The 16,366-nt window shown below is 59.1% G+C and overlaps 3 protein-coding genes across 3 annotated transcripts; all 3 read right to left on the bottom strand.

Annotated features, from left to right (window-relative positions):
- Positions 1–890: 890 nt before the first annotated feature.
- SNRPG (small nuclear ribonucleoprotein polypeptide G) lies at positions 891–2,489 on the bottom strand. The gene is made up of 4 exons (XM_080360171.1): positions 2,410–2,489; positions 2,180–2,202; positions 1,361–1,485; positions 891–1,095 (listed from the first exon to the last, which is right to left on the bottom strand). The coding sequence occupies exons 1-4, from the start codon at positions 2,439–2,441 to the stop codon at positions 1,045–1,047; spliced, it is 231 nt and encodes a 76-aa protein (XP_080216297.1). The 5' UTR covers positions 2,442–2,489; the 3' UTR covers positions 891–1,044.
- A 1,182-nt stretch (positions 2,490–3,671) lies between these two features.
- Positions 3,672–5,604, bottom strand: FAM136A (family with sequence similarity 136 member A; the record flags this gene model as incomplete). The annotated part of the gene is given in 4 exon segments (XM_080360139.1): positions 3,672–3,860; positions 3,942–4,082; positions 5,517–5,537; positions 5,539–5,604. Coding segments are annotated over 4 exon segments (417 nt in total).
- An 899-nt stretch (positions 5,605–6,503) lies between these two features.
- TGFA (transforming growth factor alpha) lies at positions 6,504–13,037 on the bottom strand (the record flags this gene model as incomplete). The annotated part of the gene is made up of 5 exons (XM_080360105.1): positions 6,504–7,487; positions 7,576–7,725; positions 8,694–8,811; positions 10,387–10,440; positions 13,004–13,037. The coding sequence occupies 5 exons, from the start codon at positions 13,035–13,037 to the stop codon at positions 7,313–7,315; spliced, it is 531 nt and encodes a 176-aa protein (XP_080216231.1). The 3' UTR covers positions 6,504–7,312.
- Between the last annotated feature and the right edge of the window lie 3,329 nt (positions 13,038–16,366).

Genomic DNA, 16,366 nt, shown 5'->3' with positions numbered 1-16,366 from the left:
CTTGCTTGGGCTGGGATTAGTGTGGTGGAAATTGGGGCTAGATTCCTAAATTTGCTTCCAGAACAAGAACTGGAGCTTATGGGTGGGGGGACTGAGCTGCTGAGGGTGCAGAAATTACTGAAATGGGGGGGTTATTAAGGAAAACCAGGGATTATCCTTTGCTTTGTCGAGGTTTTAAGGTATTAATAATTTAGATAACAGGGCACGAGTGGTTAAAGAAACTTCTACTGAAAATACTGTGTCCCTTGGCTGCATCTCGCATCACTACAATACCTCAAACTGTGTGGGAATATAAAGTTTAGAGTTAATTAATAAAATTAATGCACTGATCTCGTGGTCCAGCTGCCTCCTCGCTGTGCCACAGGGCACGCAGCTGCAAGAAAAGCACTTTTAATGCACTTTGCACCGATTTGTATCAATAACGCAATGACAAAGACCATCAGAAACGACTCACAAAAACAAACCAAAAAGGCCAATTTCCACCATTTAGGAGAAAGCCCCAAAAGTTTCTTTGGTCCAGTTCAGCCCCCACAGGCTTTAATTAGTGCATCGCAACTCTGTGATGCAGAAATAAGAATAAAAATCATTATTTAAAAGAAAAAGTCCTACTTTCAGAAAGCCCAGCTTGGCGCCAACACTCCGCATCACTCTTAGAGGGGAATTTTCCCATTTTCCTCCCAATTAAGAACCGACAATGCACTCAGCAAATGCTGCGGCTTCATAGCTTGTTTTTTGATGAGATATTAAGGGGGAGGACACACAAAGAAGCGCCAATTTGACATCAAATCCAACAGATTCAGCCTCACAAGAGTTTTAAAGCAGAAAAACTGCCCCGACCAGCACGTTTCAGCCACCCTGTTACCCTAAAACACAAGAGGAACTGACAGAAGTTATGCCAATCATTACAAAATTTATTTAACAAAAAAACACAACCAAACAAAAAAAGGGTTTACACTCAGGGATGCTTTGGGCAGATTCAATAAGTAAAGAAAAAGGGCAGGTTGGGTCTCGTCACAGCTGGTAACGACGTAGGTTCCTCTGGCATTATACTCGTTCCAAAGCTTCCAACATAATGATGCTGTTTCCCCGTATTACCTAAAAGGGAAAAATTGAGAGTAGTCGGTGAGATGTGGCGCTGAACGTCCCCCCTTCCTCTAATTTATTTTCCTAAAAGGCTGATGTTGTGCCTAAAAATCACCAGAATTCTCTCCCAAAGATCAGCACAGACTGATTTTAGCTCTAAACCCCCACCCATCGTTCTCTATCATACCACATATAACCACTTATTAAAACTCATCCAATTTTACACACACTGAGGCTGGTGTGTGTCTGGTCCCCCCGTTTTGGCAGCGGCACTCACCACCATGCCGATGTTGTTCTGCTGTCCCCCCGGTGCCATCTCCACGCACTCATCAATGACGAGGTTCATGAAGGGATCGAAGCCCCGCAAGATCCCCTGGACGTGTCGGCCGCCATTTAGTTTCACTACCAGAAATTAAGTGTGTTTAAAATTGAAAAAAACATAAAAATAGCTGAACTTGAGGTTCTTTTGGCAGGGGGACTGGACTAGATTATCTTTCAAGGTCCCTTCCAATCCCTAATATTCTGTGATTCTTTTGTTCTTTAGAAGCATTTTGCACATCACATATGATGTTGTAATAATAATTTTGGTTGAAAAAGCCCATCAAGCTCATGGAGTCCAACCATCAACCCAACCACTACCCCATGTCCTGAGAACCTCATGTCCGTCTGTCCAGCCCTCCAGGGCTGGTGACTCCAGCACTGCCCTGGGCAGCCTGTTCCAATGCCCCACAGCCCTTTGGGGAAGAAATTGTTCCTAAATCCAACCTCAACCTCCCCTGGCGCAACTTGAGGCCGTTTCCTCTGCTCCTGGCGCTTGTTCCTGGGGAGCAGAGCCCGACCCCCCTGGCTCCAAGCTCCTTTCAGGCAGTTCAGAGAGTGAGAAGCGCTAAGAAACGACTGTTCTTACTTTTGCCGTGCACATTTTAAATTAATATTGATCCAATTAATAGATTATGAAGCCTGAAACTCATCAGCGCCCACCCCGCGGGTCTGGCTGGGCTGAGCGGGACGGGGGTCGGCGCTCCCCCGCGGCCTCGCAGCCCTTTTACCCGGCGCAGACACACAACCGGTGGCCGGGAGCGGCTCCGGGACTCACATGACAGCTTCTTGTCCATGAACCTGCAACGAGAGGCGGCGGCGGCCGCTCAGCACCGCGGGCGGGAAACAGAGACCCCCCGCCCCTTCCCTTCCCTCAGCGCCGCCATGAAGCGCGCTGCACGCCGGGACGCCGGATCGCGCCGGGACAGCGGATCGCGGCGGGCCCCGCCGGTGCGCTCCCCCCGCACCCCCCCACCGCCCCGGCCCCGCTCCCAGCCCCGTTCGCACTTCTTCAGCTCGGGCGGGTGCGCTTTGCTCATGGCGGCTCCACGATCCCTCTCCCTCCACCACTCGCGTCGCGCTCTGACGTCACCACGCCGCCCCCGCTAGCCAATAGCGATCGCGCCTCGCTCCCGCCCTCCTTCCCGACGCGCTTCGCGCCCACCAATCACCGCTCGCTACCGCACTCCCCCGAGCAGCGGCGCGTTGGCGGGAAGCGCGAAGCGCTGCGCAGCGCCGCTTTGCGCGGCTACACGAGGTGATACGGCGCCATGGCCGCCACGCTTCTCCCGGGCCGTGCAGGGGCCGCACTCCCTGCACATGCACTGGGGTCACCCGCACCTCGCACACGGGCGGGGACACCCCGATGCTGCTGCACGCACGTAGGGATCACCCTCTCCATTGCACGCTTGCAGAGGTCACCCCCATTCCCTGCACATGCAGGGGTCACCCTGTGCAGTGCGCATGTGCAGGGGTCCCTGCGTGCAATGTGTGCACATGGGGGTCACCCTGTGCATTGCACACGTGCAGGGTCCCTGCGTGCTCTGTGTACACGTGGGGGTCACCCTGTGCATTGCACACGAGGTCACCCTGTGCTTTGCACACGTGCAGGGGTCCCTGCGTGCAATGTGTGCACATGGGGGTCACCCTGTGCATTGCACACGGGGGTCACCCTGTGCATTGCACACGTGCAGGGTCCCTGCGCAATGTGTGCACATGGGGGTCACCCTGTGCATTGCACACGGGGGTCACCCTGTGCTTTGCACACATGCAGGGGTCACTGCGTGCAATGTGTGCACATGGGGGTCACCCTGTGCATTGCACATGGGGGTCACCCTGTGCTTTGCACACGTGCAGGGGTCCCTGTGTGCTCTGTGTACACGTGGGGGTCACCCTGTGCATTGCACACGTGCAGGGTCCCTGCGTGCTCTGTGTACACGTGGGGGTCACCCTGTGCATTGCACACATGCACGGGTCACCCCCACGCCATACATGCACATAGGGGTCACCCCACGTTGTGCACGCACACACAGGCACCCCAAAATGCACAGCATGTCTCACCCCTTCCCTGCATAAGCACAAGCACCCCCCTGCGATATATTGCACTCGTGCAGGGGATCCCCCCACCTTGCGCACACATGTGCATCACCCTGCACCCACACAGGGATCACCCGCCCCCAAAAGCATCACCCAATACACCGCACCCCGCACCCCCAACCCCGCAGCACCCCGACAGCCGTGGCACCTCGCCTTTAATGAGCGCGCGGGGGCTACTGCGGGATGGCGGCCAGGCTGTCCTTCATCTTCTTGGCCATGGCGGGGACCAGGCGCAGGTGATCGTCCCCGCAGGCGGCCAGGCAGGCGTCCAGCTGCCCCCGCACCCGCGTTTCGCTGCCCCCGGCCTCCAGCGCGTCCCGCGCCTTGTCATTGCAGTGCAGCGTGCAGCGGCTCAGCCGGTCCTGGGGACGCATGGAGGGGGGTCAGCACATCCCCGTGTGACACCCCCCCGTCCCCCCGTGTGCGTGTCCCCGCCGTGTCACCTGGAAGTGCTCCAGCTCGGCGGTGACGATGGCCTGTGCTTGCGCCAGGGGCGCGTGGCAGCGCTCGATGCAGCGCTGCACCTGCTGCATGGTGGCCGCGTCGTCTTCGCAGCACCGCGCGCTGCAGCGGAACATGGCGCCCTGGGGGGACAAAATGGGGGGGGGGGTCAGAGGGGTGCAGACTGCGGGGATCCCCCCCCAGGGCTTTGTGGGAGCAGCGTGTGAGGAGCCACAAGCAGGTGTGAGGGCACCATGGGCACAGGGAATGGGGGTACAGGGCACAGGGGCAGAGGGTATGAACTTGGGGGACAGGGAATGTATAGGGGCATCGGGGGACACAGGGCATTGGGGGTACAGGGCATGAATTGGGGAGGGGGGACAGGGAATAGGGGTACAGGAGATGAACTGGAGGGGCCACAGGGCATGGGGGGGCACAGAGCATGGGGGGCACAAAGCATGGGAGGCACAGGGCATGGGGGGCACAGGGCATGAAATGGGGGGCGGCACAGGGCATGGAGGGGCACAGGGTATGAAATGGGGGGGACACAGGGCATGGGGGGCACATGGCATGGGGGGGCACAGGGTATGAACTTGGGGGACAGGGAATGTATAGGGGCACTGGGCATGGGGGGCACAGGGCATGAAATGGGGGGCACAGGGTATGAATTGGCGGGGGCACAGGGCATAGGGGGCTCAGGGCATGAAATGGGGGGGGGCACAGGGCATGGGGGGGCACAGGGTATGAACTTGGGGGACAGGGAATGTATAGGAGCACTGGGCATGGGGGGCACAGGGCATGAAATGGGGGGCACAGGGTATGAATTGGCGGGGGCACAGGGCATGGGGGGCTCAGGGCATGAAATGGGGGGGGGCACAGGGCATGGGGGGCTCAGGGCATGAAATGGGGGGGGGGGCACAGGGTATGAACTTGGGGGACAGGGAATGTATAGGGGCACTGGGCAGAGGGCCACAGGGTACGAACTAGGGGAACATGGAATGTATAGGAGTACTGGGGGACACAGGGCATTGGGAGGACAGGGCATGAACTGGGGGGGGACAGGGATGTGTAGCGACCACAGGACGTGTAGGGGCACAGGATGTGTCAGGGGGGGCACAGGACATGCGGGGGGAGCACTGAGCTTGCACAGGGCACCAATGGAATGGCGCGGGGGGGGGGCAAGGGCTGTGCAGAGTGGAGGGAGCTGGGGGGGCACAGGATATGGGGGGGCACAGGATATGGGGGAGCACTGAGCTTGCACAGGGCATGCAATGGAATTGAGGGGGGGCAAGGGCGGTGCAGAGTGTACGGGGCTGGGGGGCAAAGGGCAGGGACAAGGGGTGCAGGGGGGCACAGGGCTCGCTCAGGGCATTGTGGGGGGGGCACAGGGAGCTGGGGGGTCACAGATCACACCCGGGGGGGGCACAGAACACACCGGGGGGGTCCAGAACACGCCGGGTGGGGCACAGCCCGCACACCCCCCGCGTCCCGCCGCTCACATGGCCGGGGGGGGGGGGGGGGAGGCAGCGGATCCCCCGCGGGTCCGGCCCCCCCGGGGTGCCCCCCCCCGCCGGTACCTGCATGGCGCGGATGCGCTCCCCGCTCCAGCCCCTGCACCGCGCTCTCCACCGCCGCCTGCACCCGGCCCTGCGCCGCCTCCGCCATCCCGGCCCGGGGGGGGAACCGGGGGCGGGTCCGGGGCTGCGGCACCGCCCCGGGGCGGGGGGACCGCGGGTGAACGCTCCGCACGGGGCGGGGTGGGATTGACCCCCTTACAAAATCCTGATGGGTTTGTACGCGCAGCAAAGCTTCAATAATCTTATAATTAACCGGGGGGGGGGGGGGGGGGGCAGCGCTGCTCCCAAAATAGCCTCGTGCCCGGAACACGCGTGGGTCCCCACGGGGGGGAAGGGGGGGGGGGGGTGTGGCGATCCGGCCGCTCTCTGCAGCAGCACTAAATCTAGACCCCCCCCCGCCCACCACCCACTTTAAACCATTTCACAGCCCTGCACACTGAGGTCAGGTTGTGGGGGGCTCACCCCATTGGGGGGCTCAATCCGGCCGCTCGTTGCAGCAGCACCAAATCTGGACATTCCCCCCTTTCCCGCACCCATTTTAACCCATTTCACAGCCAGGAACGCTGAGGGTGAGGGAGGGCTCACCCCATTAAGGTGGGGGGGGCTCAATCCAGCCCCTCTTTGCAGCAGCACCAAATCTGGACACCCACTTTAACCCATTTCACAGCCCCTCAAACACATTTTGGGGAGACTCAATGCAGCCCCTTTTTGCAGCAGCACCAAATCTGGACACCCCCAAGCACCCACTTTAACCCATTTTACAGCCCCACACACTGAGGTCAGCTTGGGGGAGACCTGATCCCCATTGGGGGGGCTCAATCCCCCCTCTTCTTTGCAGCAGCACCAAATCTAGACACCCCCCCCCCCCCCCCCCCCCCCACCCCAGCACCCACTTCAACCCAATTCACAGCCCCACACACAAGGCTTGGGGGGGTCTTGACCCAATTGTGGGGGTCACAAGGCCTGTCCCCCCCAAACTGTATCTGCAGCAGCACCTGGAAACAGCGTTCACCACATTTGCAAATATCCCCCCCAAAAAAAGGCCCCAAAACACGGGTTTTCTGAAAAAAGTGTCCTTTATATCACTTAAATAACTATAATCCAGGTGTTGGGTGGGGAAGGGGGGGAAGAGATGATCATAATAACATATTATAGAAATCAAAATTAATTTAACCACACAAAATAAATTAAAACATTAAATATTAACTTTCAGTGCAACATATACAGAAGACATGAAAGTAACTGCGACTTTAAAAACAAACAAAAAAAATAACAAAAAGAAACAAAAAAAATAAAACCAACAAATAAAACCAAAACCCAATAAAAACCCCAAAGAAACAAACCAAAATAAAGCTTTGGGTTGGTTATGATAAAGGCTACGGAAAAGATTAACGCTGCGCCGGGAGGTTAGAGCAGCGGTTTGAGGAGGTTTCCTAGGATTAAGGTTCATTTTGTTATTAATAAAAAGCTGGTTTCTGTCCCCAAAAATCGGGGCGGGGGCTCCGCCGGCGCTTCTGGCTCTATAGGAAAATAAAGCCCCATCCCGCGGGAGCGGTTCTGGTTGTAAAAAACACCCAAAAAAAGGAGAAACGAAGGAAAACAAACCCAAAACCAAAGAACCCGCCCCCCCCACCATTTGCTGGGGGTCTGTGGTGGGGGGGGGATAAAGAAAAAACGTAAGAAAATAACAAAAAATAGACAAAAACCAGAAGAGATGCTGCGCTGGTCCTGGGCGTCCTGGGCGGGGGGCGGCGGCGGGACCCCCCTGTTCCGTCAGACCCCTGCGGGGAGCACAATCAGACCGGGGGGCTGGCGGGGGCCGGGGTCCCCCCGCGCTGTCCCCAGGGTCCCCCCTTACCCGTCTCGCTGTGACAACAGGAGGCGCCGCTTTTCAGGAGCCCCCCCGGTTTCTCCTGGTCCCCCCCGCCAGGCGCCCGGCACCACGGGCAACGTTTCCACCGCCGGCAGCAGCTGCAACGGAGCGGGAGGGGATGGTCATGGGGGGCTCATCGCCATCCAACCCCAAAATCCACCCCCGGAACCCCCCCTCAGGACTTACTGTATGAGGAGGCAGATGCCGACGAGCAGCGCCGAGGCCACCACGGACACCACCACCAAGGCGGTGATCGTCTGCTTCTTCTGGTTGGCGGCCACCACGGCCAGGAGGTCGGCGTGCTCGCACCGCGTCCCCACGTACCCCGAGTGGCACCTGCGGAGGTGGGGGGGACGTCAGTATTGCCCCCAAGCAGGGGTGGGTGAGAGCATCGACCCGAGGTCAACCCAAGGACCGTGAGATGGACAAGAGCATCAAGCCGAGGACCAGGGGTGGATGAGAACATCAAAAAAGGACCAGGGATGGACGAGAACATAACTTGAGGATGAGGGGTGGACAAGAACATCAATCCAAGGAGCAGGGGTGGATGAGAACATCAAAAAAAGGGACCAGGGATGGACAAGAACATCAACTTGAGGACCAGGGGTGGATGAGAACATCAAAAAAGGACCAGGGATGGACAAGAACATCAACCTGAGGACCAAGGGGTGGGCAAGGGCACCAAACCGAGGACCAGAGAAGGACGAGAACATCAAAAAAAGGACCGGGGATGGATGAGAATATGTGAAAAAGGACCAGAGATGGACAAGAACGTCAACCGAAGGTCCAGGGAAGGACGAGAACATCAAAACAAGGTCCAGGGAAGGACGAGAACATCAATAAAAGGATCAGGGATGGGAGAGAACATCAAAAAAAGGATGAGGGAAGGAAGAGAACATCAAAATAAGGACCAGGTATGGATGAGAACACCAACGCAAAGATCAGGTATGGATGAGAACATCAACCCAGGGACCAGGTATGGATGAGAACACCAACCCAAGGACCAGGTTTGGATGAGAACAGCAACCCAAGGACCAGGTATGGACGAGAACATCAACCCAAGGACCAGACATGAATGAGAACACCAACCCAAGGACCAGGGAAGGACAAGAACATCAAAAAAAGGACCAGGAATGGACGAGAACATCGCCCAGAGACGGACGAAAACATCAACCAGAGGACCAGGGATTGGTGAGAGCATCAGCCCCAGGACCAGCGCATCCACGTGGAGCCCAGCAAAACCAGCTTCACCCCCACTTTTTGGGGAGATTTAAGCATTTTTTTCCCTTTTCCCCGACACTTACACACACGCCGGCTTCTCCTCCTGGACCAGGAACCGGCAGGTGCCGTGGAAGCAGAACTGGCTGTGGGAGTCGGGACAATCGTTGAAGTGGGACCTGACCGCCGCCGCCACCGGCGGGCCTGGAGCTGGGGGCAAAAACATGAAGAAAACGGCATTTTTTAGTGTTAGTATCTCTATTTTTAGGCTGGATATATTTATTTTGGGGTTGCTGGTGCAGCGGCTGCATCCCGGGCCAGGACTGAGCGACGGAGCCCAGACGGGTCCTACTTAAACCAGAGCTGAACTTAAGCCTGGAGGAATTTCCTAAAGAGCTTAAAGCTTCAAAACGGAGGAGGAGAGAGTTAAATAACGGCGGGGCCGCCGCGGCCCCGGCCCGGTGGCTTTGCCGCGATGCTGTTTTCCATTACACCCCGTGCTGGTTTAAATTATCCTCCGCAGCAGAGACGGGAAACAAATATCCTGCTTTGAGCTTCGCCCGGGGTCTAAATCACATCCGATCGCTGTCGTTTCAAAGCCACCTCAAGTTCCTGTTGCTGGGAATTTATGGCAGGCCCGGGGGTTAATTAAACCCACGCCTTAACGAATGCTTCCGGGTCTTCGGGGAGGTGAAGACCGGCGCGGCGGCTCCGTGTCCCCGTCACAGAAGCACCGGTGGGAGGTTTGGGGTGTCGGAGGTGGTGGCAGCATCATCGGAGATGCTGGAGCTTGGGTTTGGTCCTCGGGGTGGGAGATGTCACCACTGTCCCCATCGCTGCTGAGGCTGGAGGTACAATCACTGCCTCCTGGTTCTGCCTAAATAACCCCCCCAAATAACCCTTTTTTTGGGGTTTTAACCCAGAAAGCTGAGCGCCGAGCGCAGCTTTGCACTGTCCCTTTGTCCCCAGCGTGTCCCCAAGCTGGTTCCTGGGGTGTTGTGTTAAACCCCGCAGCTGCCGGCCACATTGCAGCCACCTCATCCTCCCGCAGCCCTGCGCTGCCGCCGCCGCCCGTGCCCACCCCATCCCTGTCCCCAGTGTGTCCCCAGTGTGTCCCCAACGTGTCCCCAACTGCCGCTGCACCCCTCGCAGCAGCCCCGCTCCTCCAGTCCCCCAAACGGGGGACGAATCCATCACAAAAAGAGCTGCGAGCATCCTCCGCGGTAGCACCGTTCCCTTTAACTCTTCCCAACCGCTGCCCTCAAACCTATTTTCCAGCCCCAAAAGGAGGCTTTCTGGCCCCAAAATGGGTGGTTTTGTGTTTTGCTCTTTATTTATTTAATGTTTTTCCCATCCGTGCCTGCAAACTGCCGGCACGTGAAGGGCTCTGGGCTATTGCGGCCCATTGTGCTGCGTTTATGAATGAGGCGATTTATCGGGTGCAACCAGCTCGGTGCCGGCATCAGGCACCCTCAGCTTCCCCGCGTGGTTAATGAGACCAAACTCCCCCACACGCCAGGGTTTGACCCCCCCAAAATGGGAAATACCCCTTTGGGGATAAAGCACTCGATGCTGGGGGCCACACAGGATGCAGGACGGGATGCAGGACGGGATGCAGGACGGGATGCAGGACGGGATGCAGGAGCATCCCTGCTGGTCCAGCACCCGCTCAGGGGATTGCTCACCCACAACCCCACTTTGCTGCCTGTTCCTGGGCAGGATGACAATGCGACCACCCCAAAAACCACCCCCCTGGCTCTGCCCCATCACCAAACTCACCGCTCCGGGCCGCCGTGGTGTTCTCCAGCGCGTGGCACACGGCGAGCAGCACACCTGCCAGAGAGCAGAGAGAGGGCGGTCAGCCCCACCGCATCACTCCCCGACCCCAAATCACTCAAAAAATTACACATTTATATCTTTTTTTAAAGGAAAAATGTGATGGGGTTTGCCGGGGTGGGGTAAAACCAGAATGCAAAACCCACAGGGTGCGAGCGGGGCTCCCTGGTGCAAAATGCCCAGGGACAGCGGGTCCCATGCAAGCAAAAATATTCTGTGTTGCATTGGGCTGGGGAACCCCCCCTCCCCAGCTAAAAGGCTTTTCCGTGGCGGCTCGACCCCGGGGTGTGAAGGCAGATGAGGCCGAGCAGCCCCATCGCTGGGTTTGACCCAATTTCTTCCGCGGGTTTAATCAAATCATGCAGAAAGGCGGCGGGCGGGGGACCAAACCACGCATCCAGCAAACCCAGCAGTGACCCGCGGGTTTGGTTATGGCAGCAGCTCCCCTCATTTCGGCATCTCCCCATCACACCTTTCCCAGCCAAACCCCCCGGGGATTTTCCTCCCGTGGAAATGTAATTTTAAGCCTCTCGTCTCCTCCCAGCTTTGGTTGTTCGCTGCTGTCCCGCCGCTTGTTGCTGGAAGATGCTTCACCCTCCTGCCCCAGCCGATACCCCGCACCTCCGCACACCGAGGAAACAACGTGTTATTTGGGAAACAACTCATCCGCGTGTCACGGGGCGGCTCTATCATCCCCCCGGCACCCCAGTCTGTCCATCCTCCTGCTGGGACCCTGTTTGCCTCTTCTACACCGTATTAAACCACACCCGTGCTAAAGGCACTTGGGCCGGAGGAGCCCGGCCAAGGGCTCTGGTGAGACCCGAGAGCCGGAGTGGGGACACCGGGCACCTTACGGGGACACTGGGCACCTTACAGGGACACATCTGCACCCTTGGTTTAACTACTCAAACTGGGACCCCCACGAGCTGCATCCATCACCTGCCTCAAGTATCTGCCCTCCCTTGTTTTTTGGCACCCCCCCGGCACTGTTGGCAGCTTTTTCCTCTCTCCAAACCTCAAAAAATCAAATCCTGTGCCAATGTCTCCGGTTTTATTTCAAAGTGGGCGCTTGGCCAGGCTGCTGCCCCCCATCCCACCCATCCCCAGGCCCCCCCTGGCTTTGGGAAGGTCTCTTTGTCAGCAAAGCCCCCCCCTAATTTCACCCTCCCAGCAGGCGACACCCCACTTGCCAATGATCCCCAGGCCTCGCACTTAACGACTCCATCCCCAATGCAACATTAATTACCAGCCTCCGCTTCTCCTGCACCACCAGCCAAGCGCTCAGCCCCTCTCGCCTCCAGCGACTCATAATGTTCCCCATGAGGAGCTCCCAGTTTTCCCCGGGGTTTGTTCCCTGCCCTGAGTTTTTCCCCCTTAATCCGCTTATCCCAGATTTTCCCCTCGGTTTTGCACACACATGGGGCTGGAGGAGGCTCCGCGTTCCCTCGGTATTTCCAGCGGATGCTCCGATCTGCCCGTTTGATGTGGTTTAGCGAGGGCTCCTCTCCCCACGCAGCGGCTGGGACAGCGCGGGGGTTTGTCCCCAACCTGGGACCAGCCGCCACCCCTGGATGGGGCACTGGGGAGAGTGGGGAGAGCTCAGCCCCCCGGGATGGGCAACCAGCGGGGACAATGGGGTCCAAAGCCACACGAGTGACAAAGCGGGTGCAGAGGGGACATGGGTGTCCCCAAAATAGGTCGCTGGGAGCCTCTGGACAAGCTGAGTCTGGAGCAACCGAGTGCCCACCCAAGGGATGCTCAAAGGAGACGAAGTGTCGGAGGAGTGGAGCGAGGGGGGGGCCAAAACGGGCGACTTTCCCAAACATAAGTGCTGCAAAGAGCCTCTCTCTGTCACTGCCTTGTCCCCCCTGTCTCCAGCTCAGCAGAGCCCCGGTGCTGCAGGTGACACAATCCTTTGGGACAGCAGAAAGAAGCCAAACAAGGTGCAGCAAGTGCTGCCCCCCATCAGCCCCCACCCCGGGGTCACCTTCCTCGGTACCAAAACATCACCCACGTCCCAGGTCTGCGCTCCCCCAAACCTCTAAAAATCACCAAATCTCCGGGATTTGGGGTGCGTGTCGCGGTGTCCGGGTCCGTCCCGTCCCGTGCAGCATCACCCATGTCCAGCCCACATCCCCCCGCACCCCCAGCTCAACAACCCCAAAAGCAACACACCATCAACATCCCCTCCTTTTAATTGCAAACCCAGCAATATGCCAACGCTAATTAACTCTACCCTAAAGTCAATGAGCGAGACTGGAGGGCCGGTTCTCCCGCCGAGGCCGCGCGTTCCCAGGAGCGATCGAGCAAATAACTTCGGGAGGGACCGAAGCCAATTTTCTTTTCATTTTTGCGGGGGGGGAGGATTTAAACAGCAAGAAAACACCGATTCACACCCCAAGACGCAAACACCCCCAGCGTTATAGAATAAATAAATGGATGATCGGTGCGGAGCTGCTGGGAAAGTTTCGGGGGCGCGGAGCCCCACACCCACCCCACCACCCCCGGGACTAAGGGCTGGGGGTCCCGGGGTGTATATGTGCGTGCCCCCCGCACCTACCCATGGCCAGCGCGGCCGCCGCCTCTCCCGGCATCGCTGTCGGTGGCGCTGGGGGCGGCGGGGGGGCGGCGGAGGTGGCGGTGGCGGTGGCGGGTCCCGGGTCCCCGGCAGCGCGGCGGGCGAGGGGCCGGGCTCCGCGCCGGCGGAAATGGGCGCGGACTCGCCGCCAGCCACTGCGGCCCCGGGGCGGAGCCACCCCCGGGCCCCCCCCCGCGGCCGGGCCCCCCCCACCCCCGTGTGTCACCCACCCGCCCCGCGTGTCACACGGGACGGGACCCACCCGGGTCTTGCGACCCCCCTCCCCGAATTGTCCCCCTGTCCCCCCCCCCCCACTGCTCCGCTGCTGCCCCGCGGTGGGAAATAACCCCATGTGTCCCATGGAACGGGACCCACCCGGGTCTTGCGACCCCCCTCCCCGAATTGTCGCCCCCCCCCGCCCCGCTGATGCCCCACAGTGGGAAATAACCCCATGTGTCCCACGGAACGGGACCCACCCGCGTCTTGCGACCCCCCCTCCCCGAGTTATCCCCCTGTCCCCCCCCCCCAAACTGCTCCGCTGCTGCCCCGCGGTGGGAAATAACCCCATGTGTCACATGGAACGGGACCCACCCGGGTCTTGCGACCCCCCTCCCCGAATTGTCCCCCTGTCCCGCCCCTCACCGCCCCGCTGCTGCCCCACGGTGGGAAATAACCCCATGTGTCACACGGAACGGGACCCACCCGCGTCTTGCGACCCCCTCTCCCGGATTGTCCCCGCGTCCCTCTCCTGCCCCACGGTGGCAAACAGCCCCGCGTGTTACAGGGAACGGGACCCACCCGGGTCTTGCGACCCCCCTGTTGATGGGCGCAACTCCCCCGGATTGTTCCCCTCCTGCCCCAAAGTGGGAAACAACCCTGCGTGTTACAGGGAACGGGACCCACCCGGGTCTTGCGATCCCCACCCCGGATTGCCCCCGTGTCCCCCCACCCTGCTGCTGCCCCACGGTGGGAAACAGCCCCACGTGTCACAGGATCTTGCCCCCTTCATGATCCTCCCCACTGATGTGCTCCCCACCCAGATTGTCCCCTTGTCCCCACTCCCGCCCCCGGAGGGGGAAACAGCCCAGTGTGTCCCAGGCCACGTCACCCACCCAGGTCTTGCCCCCCCTCCCAGCCCATCCTCCTCTGAGGAGGCTGAAATTAGGGCTCTGGGTCACCCTGTGTCATCAGTATTTGCTACTGGCGGGGGTGACACCCATGGCACCCACTCAACCATCACCCTGCACCCTGTTTGTGGGGTTAGGGGGCTGGGAGGAGCAGTCCCCCAGTTTCTCCCCCCTTTGCATCACTGGGCTCGGGCTCCCCGGTTGCTTCACTGACCGCAAGCGCGTTCCTTGGGCTGCTGCTGGCCCAGCGCCTACGCCCCTTCCTCGCCTTGCTGAGCCCAGCCTTGCTGAGCCCAGCCTTTGTCACCCTGAATCTGGAGGGCCGAGCCCAAGTTCCCTTCACGGGGCGGTTGGGACGTTGCATGGGGATGGGGGGACAACATGTCCTGATGGGGACCACAAGGGTGGTCACGGACACAAAGTCACTGGTGGCAAGCGCATCTCCCCCCGGGACACTTGTCCCATCCTTGGAAGCCTCCTGAGATGCAGCTCAGCCTTGCAGCCGTGTCCATGTGTTTTGGGGGCGGAACTACGACAGCGAGAGGACCCCATTGGACCCCCCCATGTGGGTGCTCAGCCGGCGTCCCCGTGGGAGCTGCTCCCAGCCCTGTGGTGTGCGCGGAGCCGGAGCCTTCCCCGCGTTCCCAGCTGATACCATCTCACCTCCGCGCTTGAAAGCAGCTCTTTGAAGGAGCCGCTTGTTTCCAACGCTGCCGAGCCCCGAAATCCCCAGCACCCGCTTTTACCCCCCCAAAAACCCCAAGTGTTTCAGCACAACACCCATCGCCCACCTCCAAAACTCCTACCGGAGCCTCGGCCATGTGCAAATATCCCACCAAATGTGGCTCTGGGGGCTGCGCAACCTTTGGGCACCTCACAGCGCTCCCAGTTTTGGGGTTCACCCCCAACACCTCAACCCTTGCAACCTGCGAGGCAGCAAAGAACAAACCCCGCCGGCCACCGAGTCCTGGGGTGGCTTCCCTATTGTCACCGCAAAGGGCCACCAAACCCTCCGCCGGTGGCCAGTGATTCATTTTCCAGCCACCCAAAGGAAAAACAACCTGCGAGACGACCCCGGCGAGGTCGTGCGGTTCCCTCCATTCTTGTTTTGCCCCCCCCCCCCCATCACTCCCCAGGGCTGATAATCGGGATATTTATTTGTAAATAGAGGTTTCCTCCTTTGCAATAATCCTCCCACTCCTGGTGTGAATCACTCGGGGGAAGGAGCTGCAAGAACTGGAAGGGTGGCAGGGAGGAGGCGCCGCGGGCGGGAGCCGTAAGCCCAAAGGAATTTGGAGATGATGCTCAACAGTACCTAGAAAGCCGGTCGGGAAGTCACGGGCGAGTCGGACGAACAGGCGTCTCTTTCCTCCCGGCGCGAGGATGTGCTAAGAAAGAGCGGTGCTAAAACGGGGCAAAAAACCCCGGCTTTGGGGCCCTGAGACGCAAGGGATGGAGAGTGAAAAAAAATCAGCTTTAAAAAATGGTTTTGAAATTTTTTATTTATAACCACTGACCTTGGAAGAACAAGAACAATCCCACAAGGGAATATACTGTGTTTGAGTGAAGAAAACCCAATAAGAAGCATGCAGATAGTTGGCCAAGGTTGCTGCGTGCAGGCAGCCCCAGTACGCACCACTAACCCCAGTACGCACCAGTGATCCCAGTAACCACCAGTAACCCCAGTACTCACTAGTTTCCTCAGAACCACCAGTGACCCCAGTACCCATGAGCAGCTCCAGTACCCACCAGTATTCCCAGTACCCACCAGTGACTGCAATACCCACCAGTACCCCCAGAATCTCTCGGTACCCCCAGAACCCACCAGCAGCTCCAGTACCCACCAGTATTCCCAGTACCCACCAGTGACTGCAATACCCACCAGTACCCCCAGAATCTCTCAGTACCCCCAGAACCCACCAGCAGCTTCAGTACCCACCAGTATCCCCAGTACCCCCCAGTATCCCCAGTACCCCCCATTACCCCCAGAACCCCCTAGTACCCCCAGAACGCACCAGCAGCTCCAGTACCCACCAGTATACCCAGTACCCACCAGTGACTGCAATACCCACCCGTACCCCCAGAACCCCCCAGTACCCCCAGAACCCTCCAGCAGCTCCAGTACCCCCCCAGTATCCCCAGTACCCCCAGCTGCTCACAGGCCGGGCACTAATTTGGCAGCACTGGCTCGAGGGTTTCATGCTTATTTTCCCTGCTG

The sequence above is a fragment of the Nesoenas mayeri genome, assembly GCF_963082525.1.
Source record: "Nesoenas mayeri genome assembly, chromosome: 27".
Lineage (NCBI taxonomy): Eukaryota > Metazoa > Chordata > Aves > Columbiformes > Columbidae > Nesoenas > Nesoenas mayeri.
This window is presented reverse-complemented; position numbering and strand designations above follow the sequence as displayed.

Coding starts and splice junctions, on each gene's coding strand:
- SNRPG (XM_080360171.1), bottom strand. CDS start 2,441: ATGAGCAAAGCGCACCCGCCCGAGCTGAAGAA. Junction 2,203..2,409: donor CACCCGCCCGAGCTGAAGAA/GTGCGAACGGGG, acceptor CTCTCGTTGCAG/GTTCATGGACAAGAAGCTGT. Junction 1,096..1,360: donor AGAACAACATCGGCATGGTG/GTGAGTGCCGCT, acceptor TTTCCCTTTTAG/GTAATACGGGGAAACAGCAT.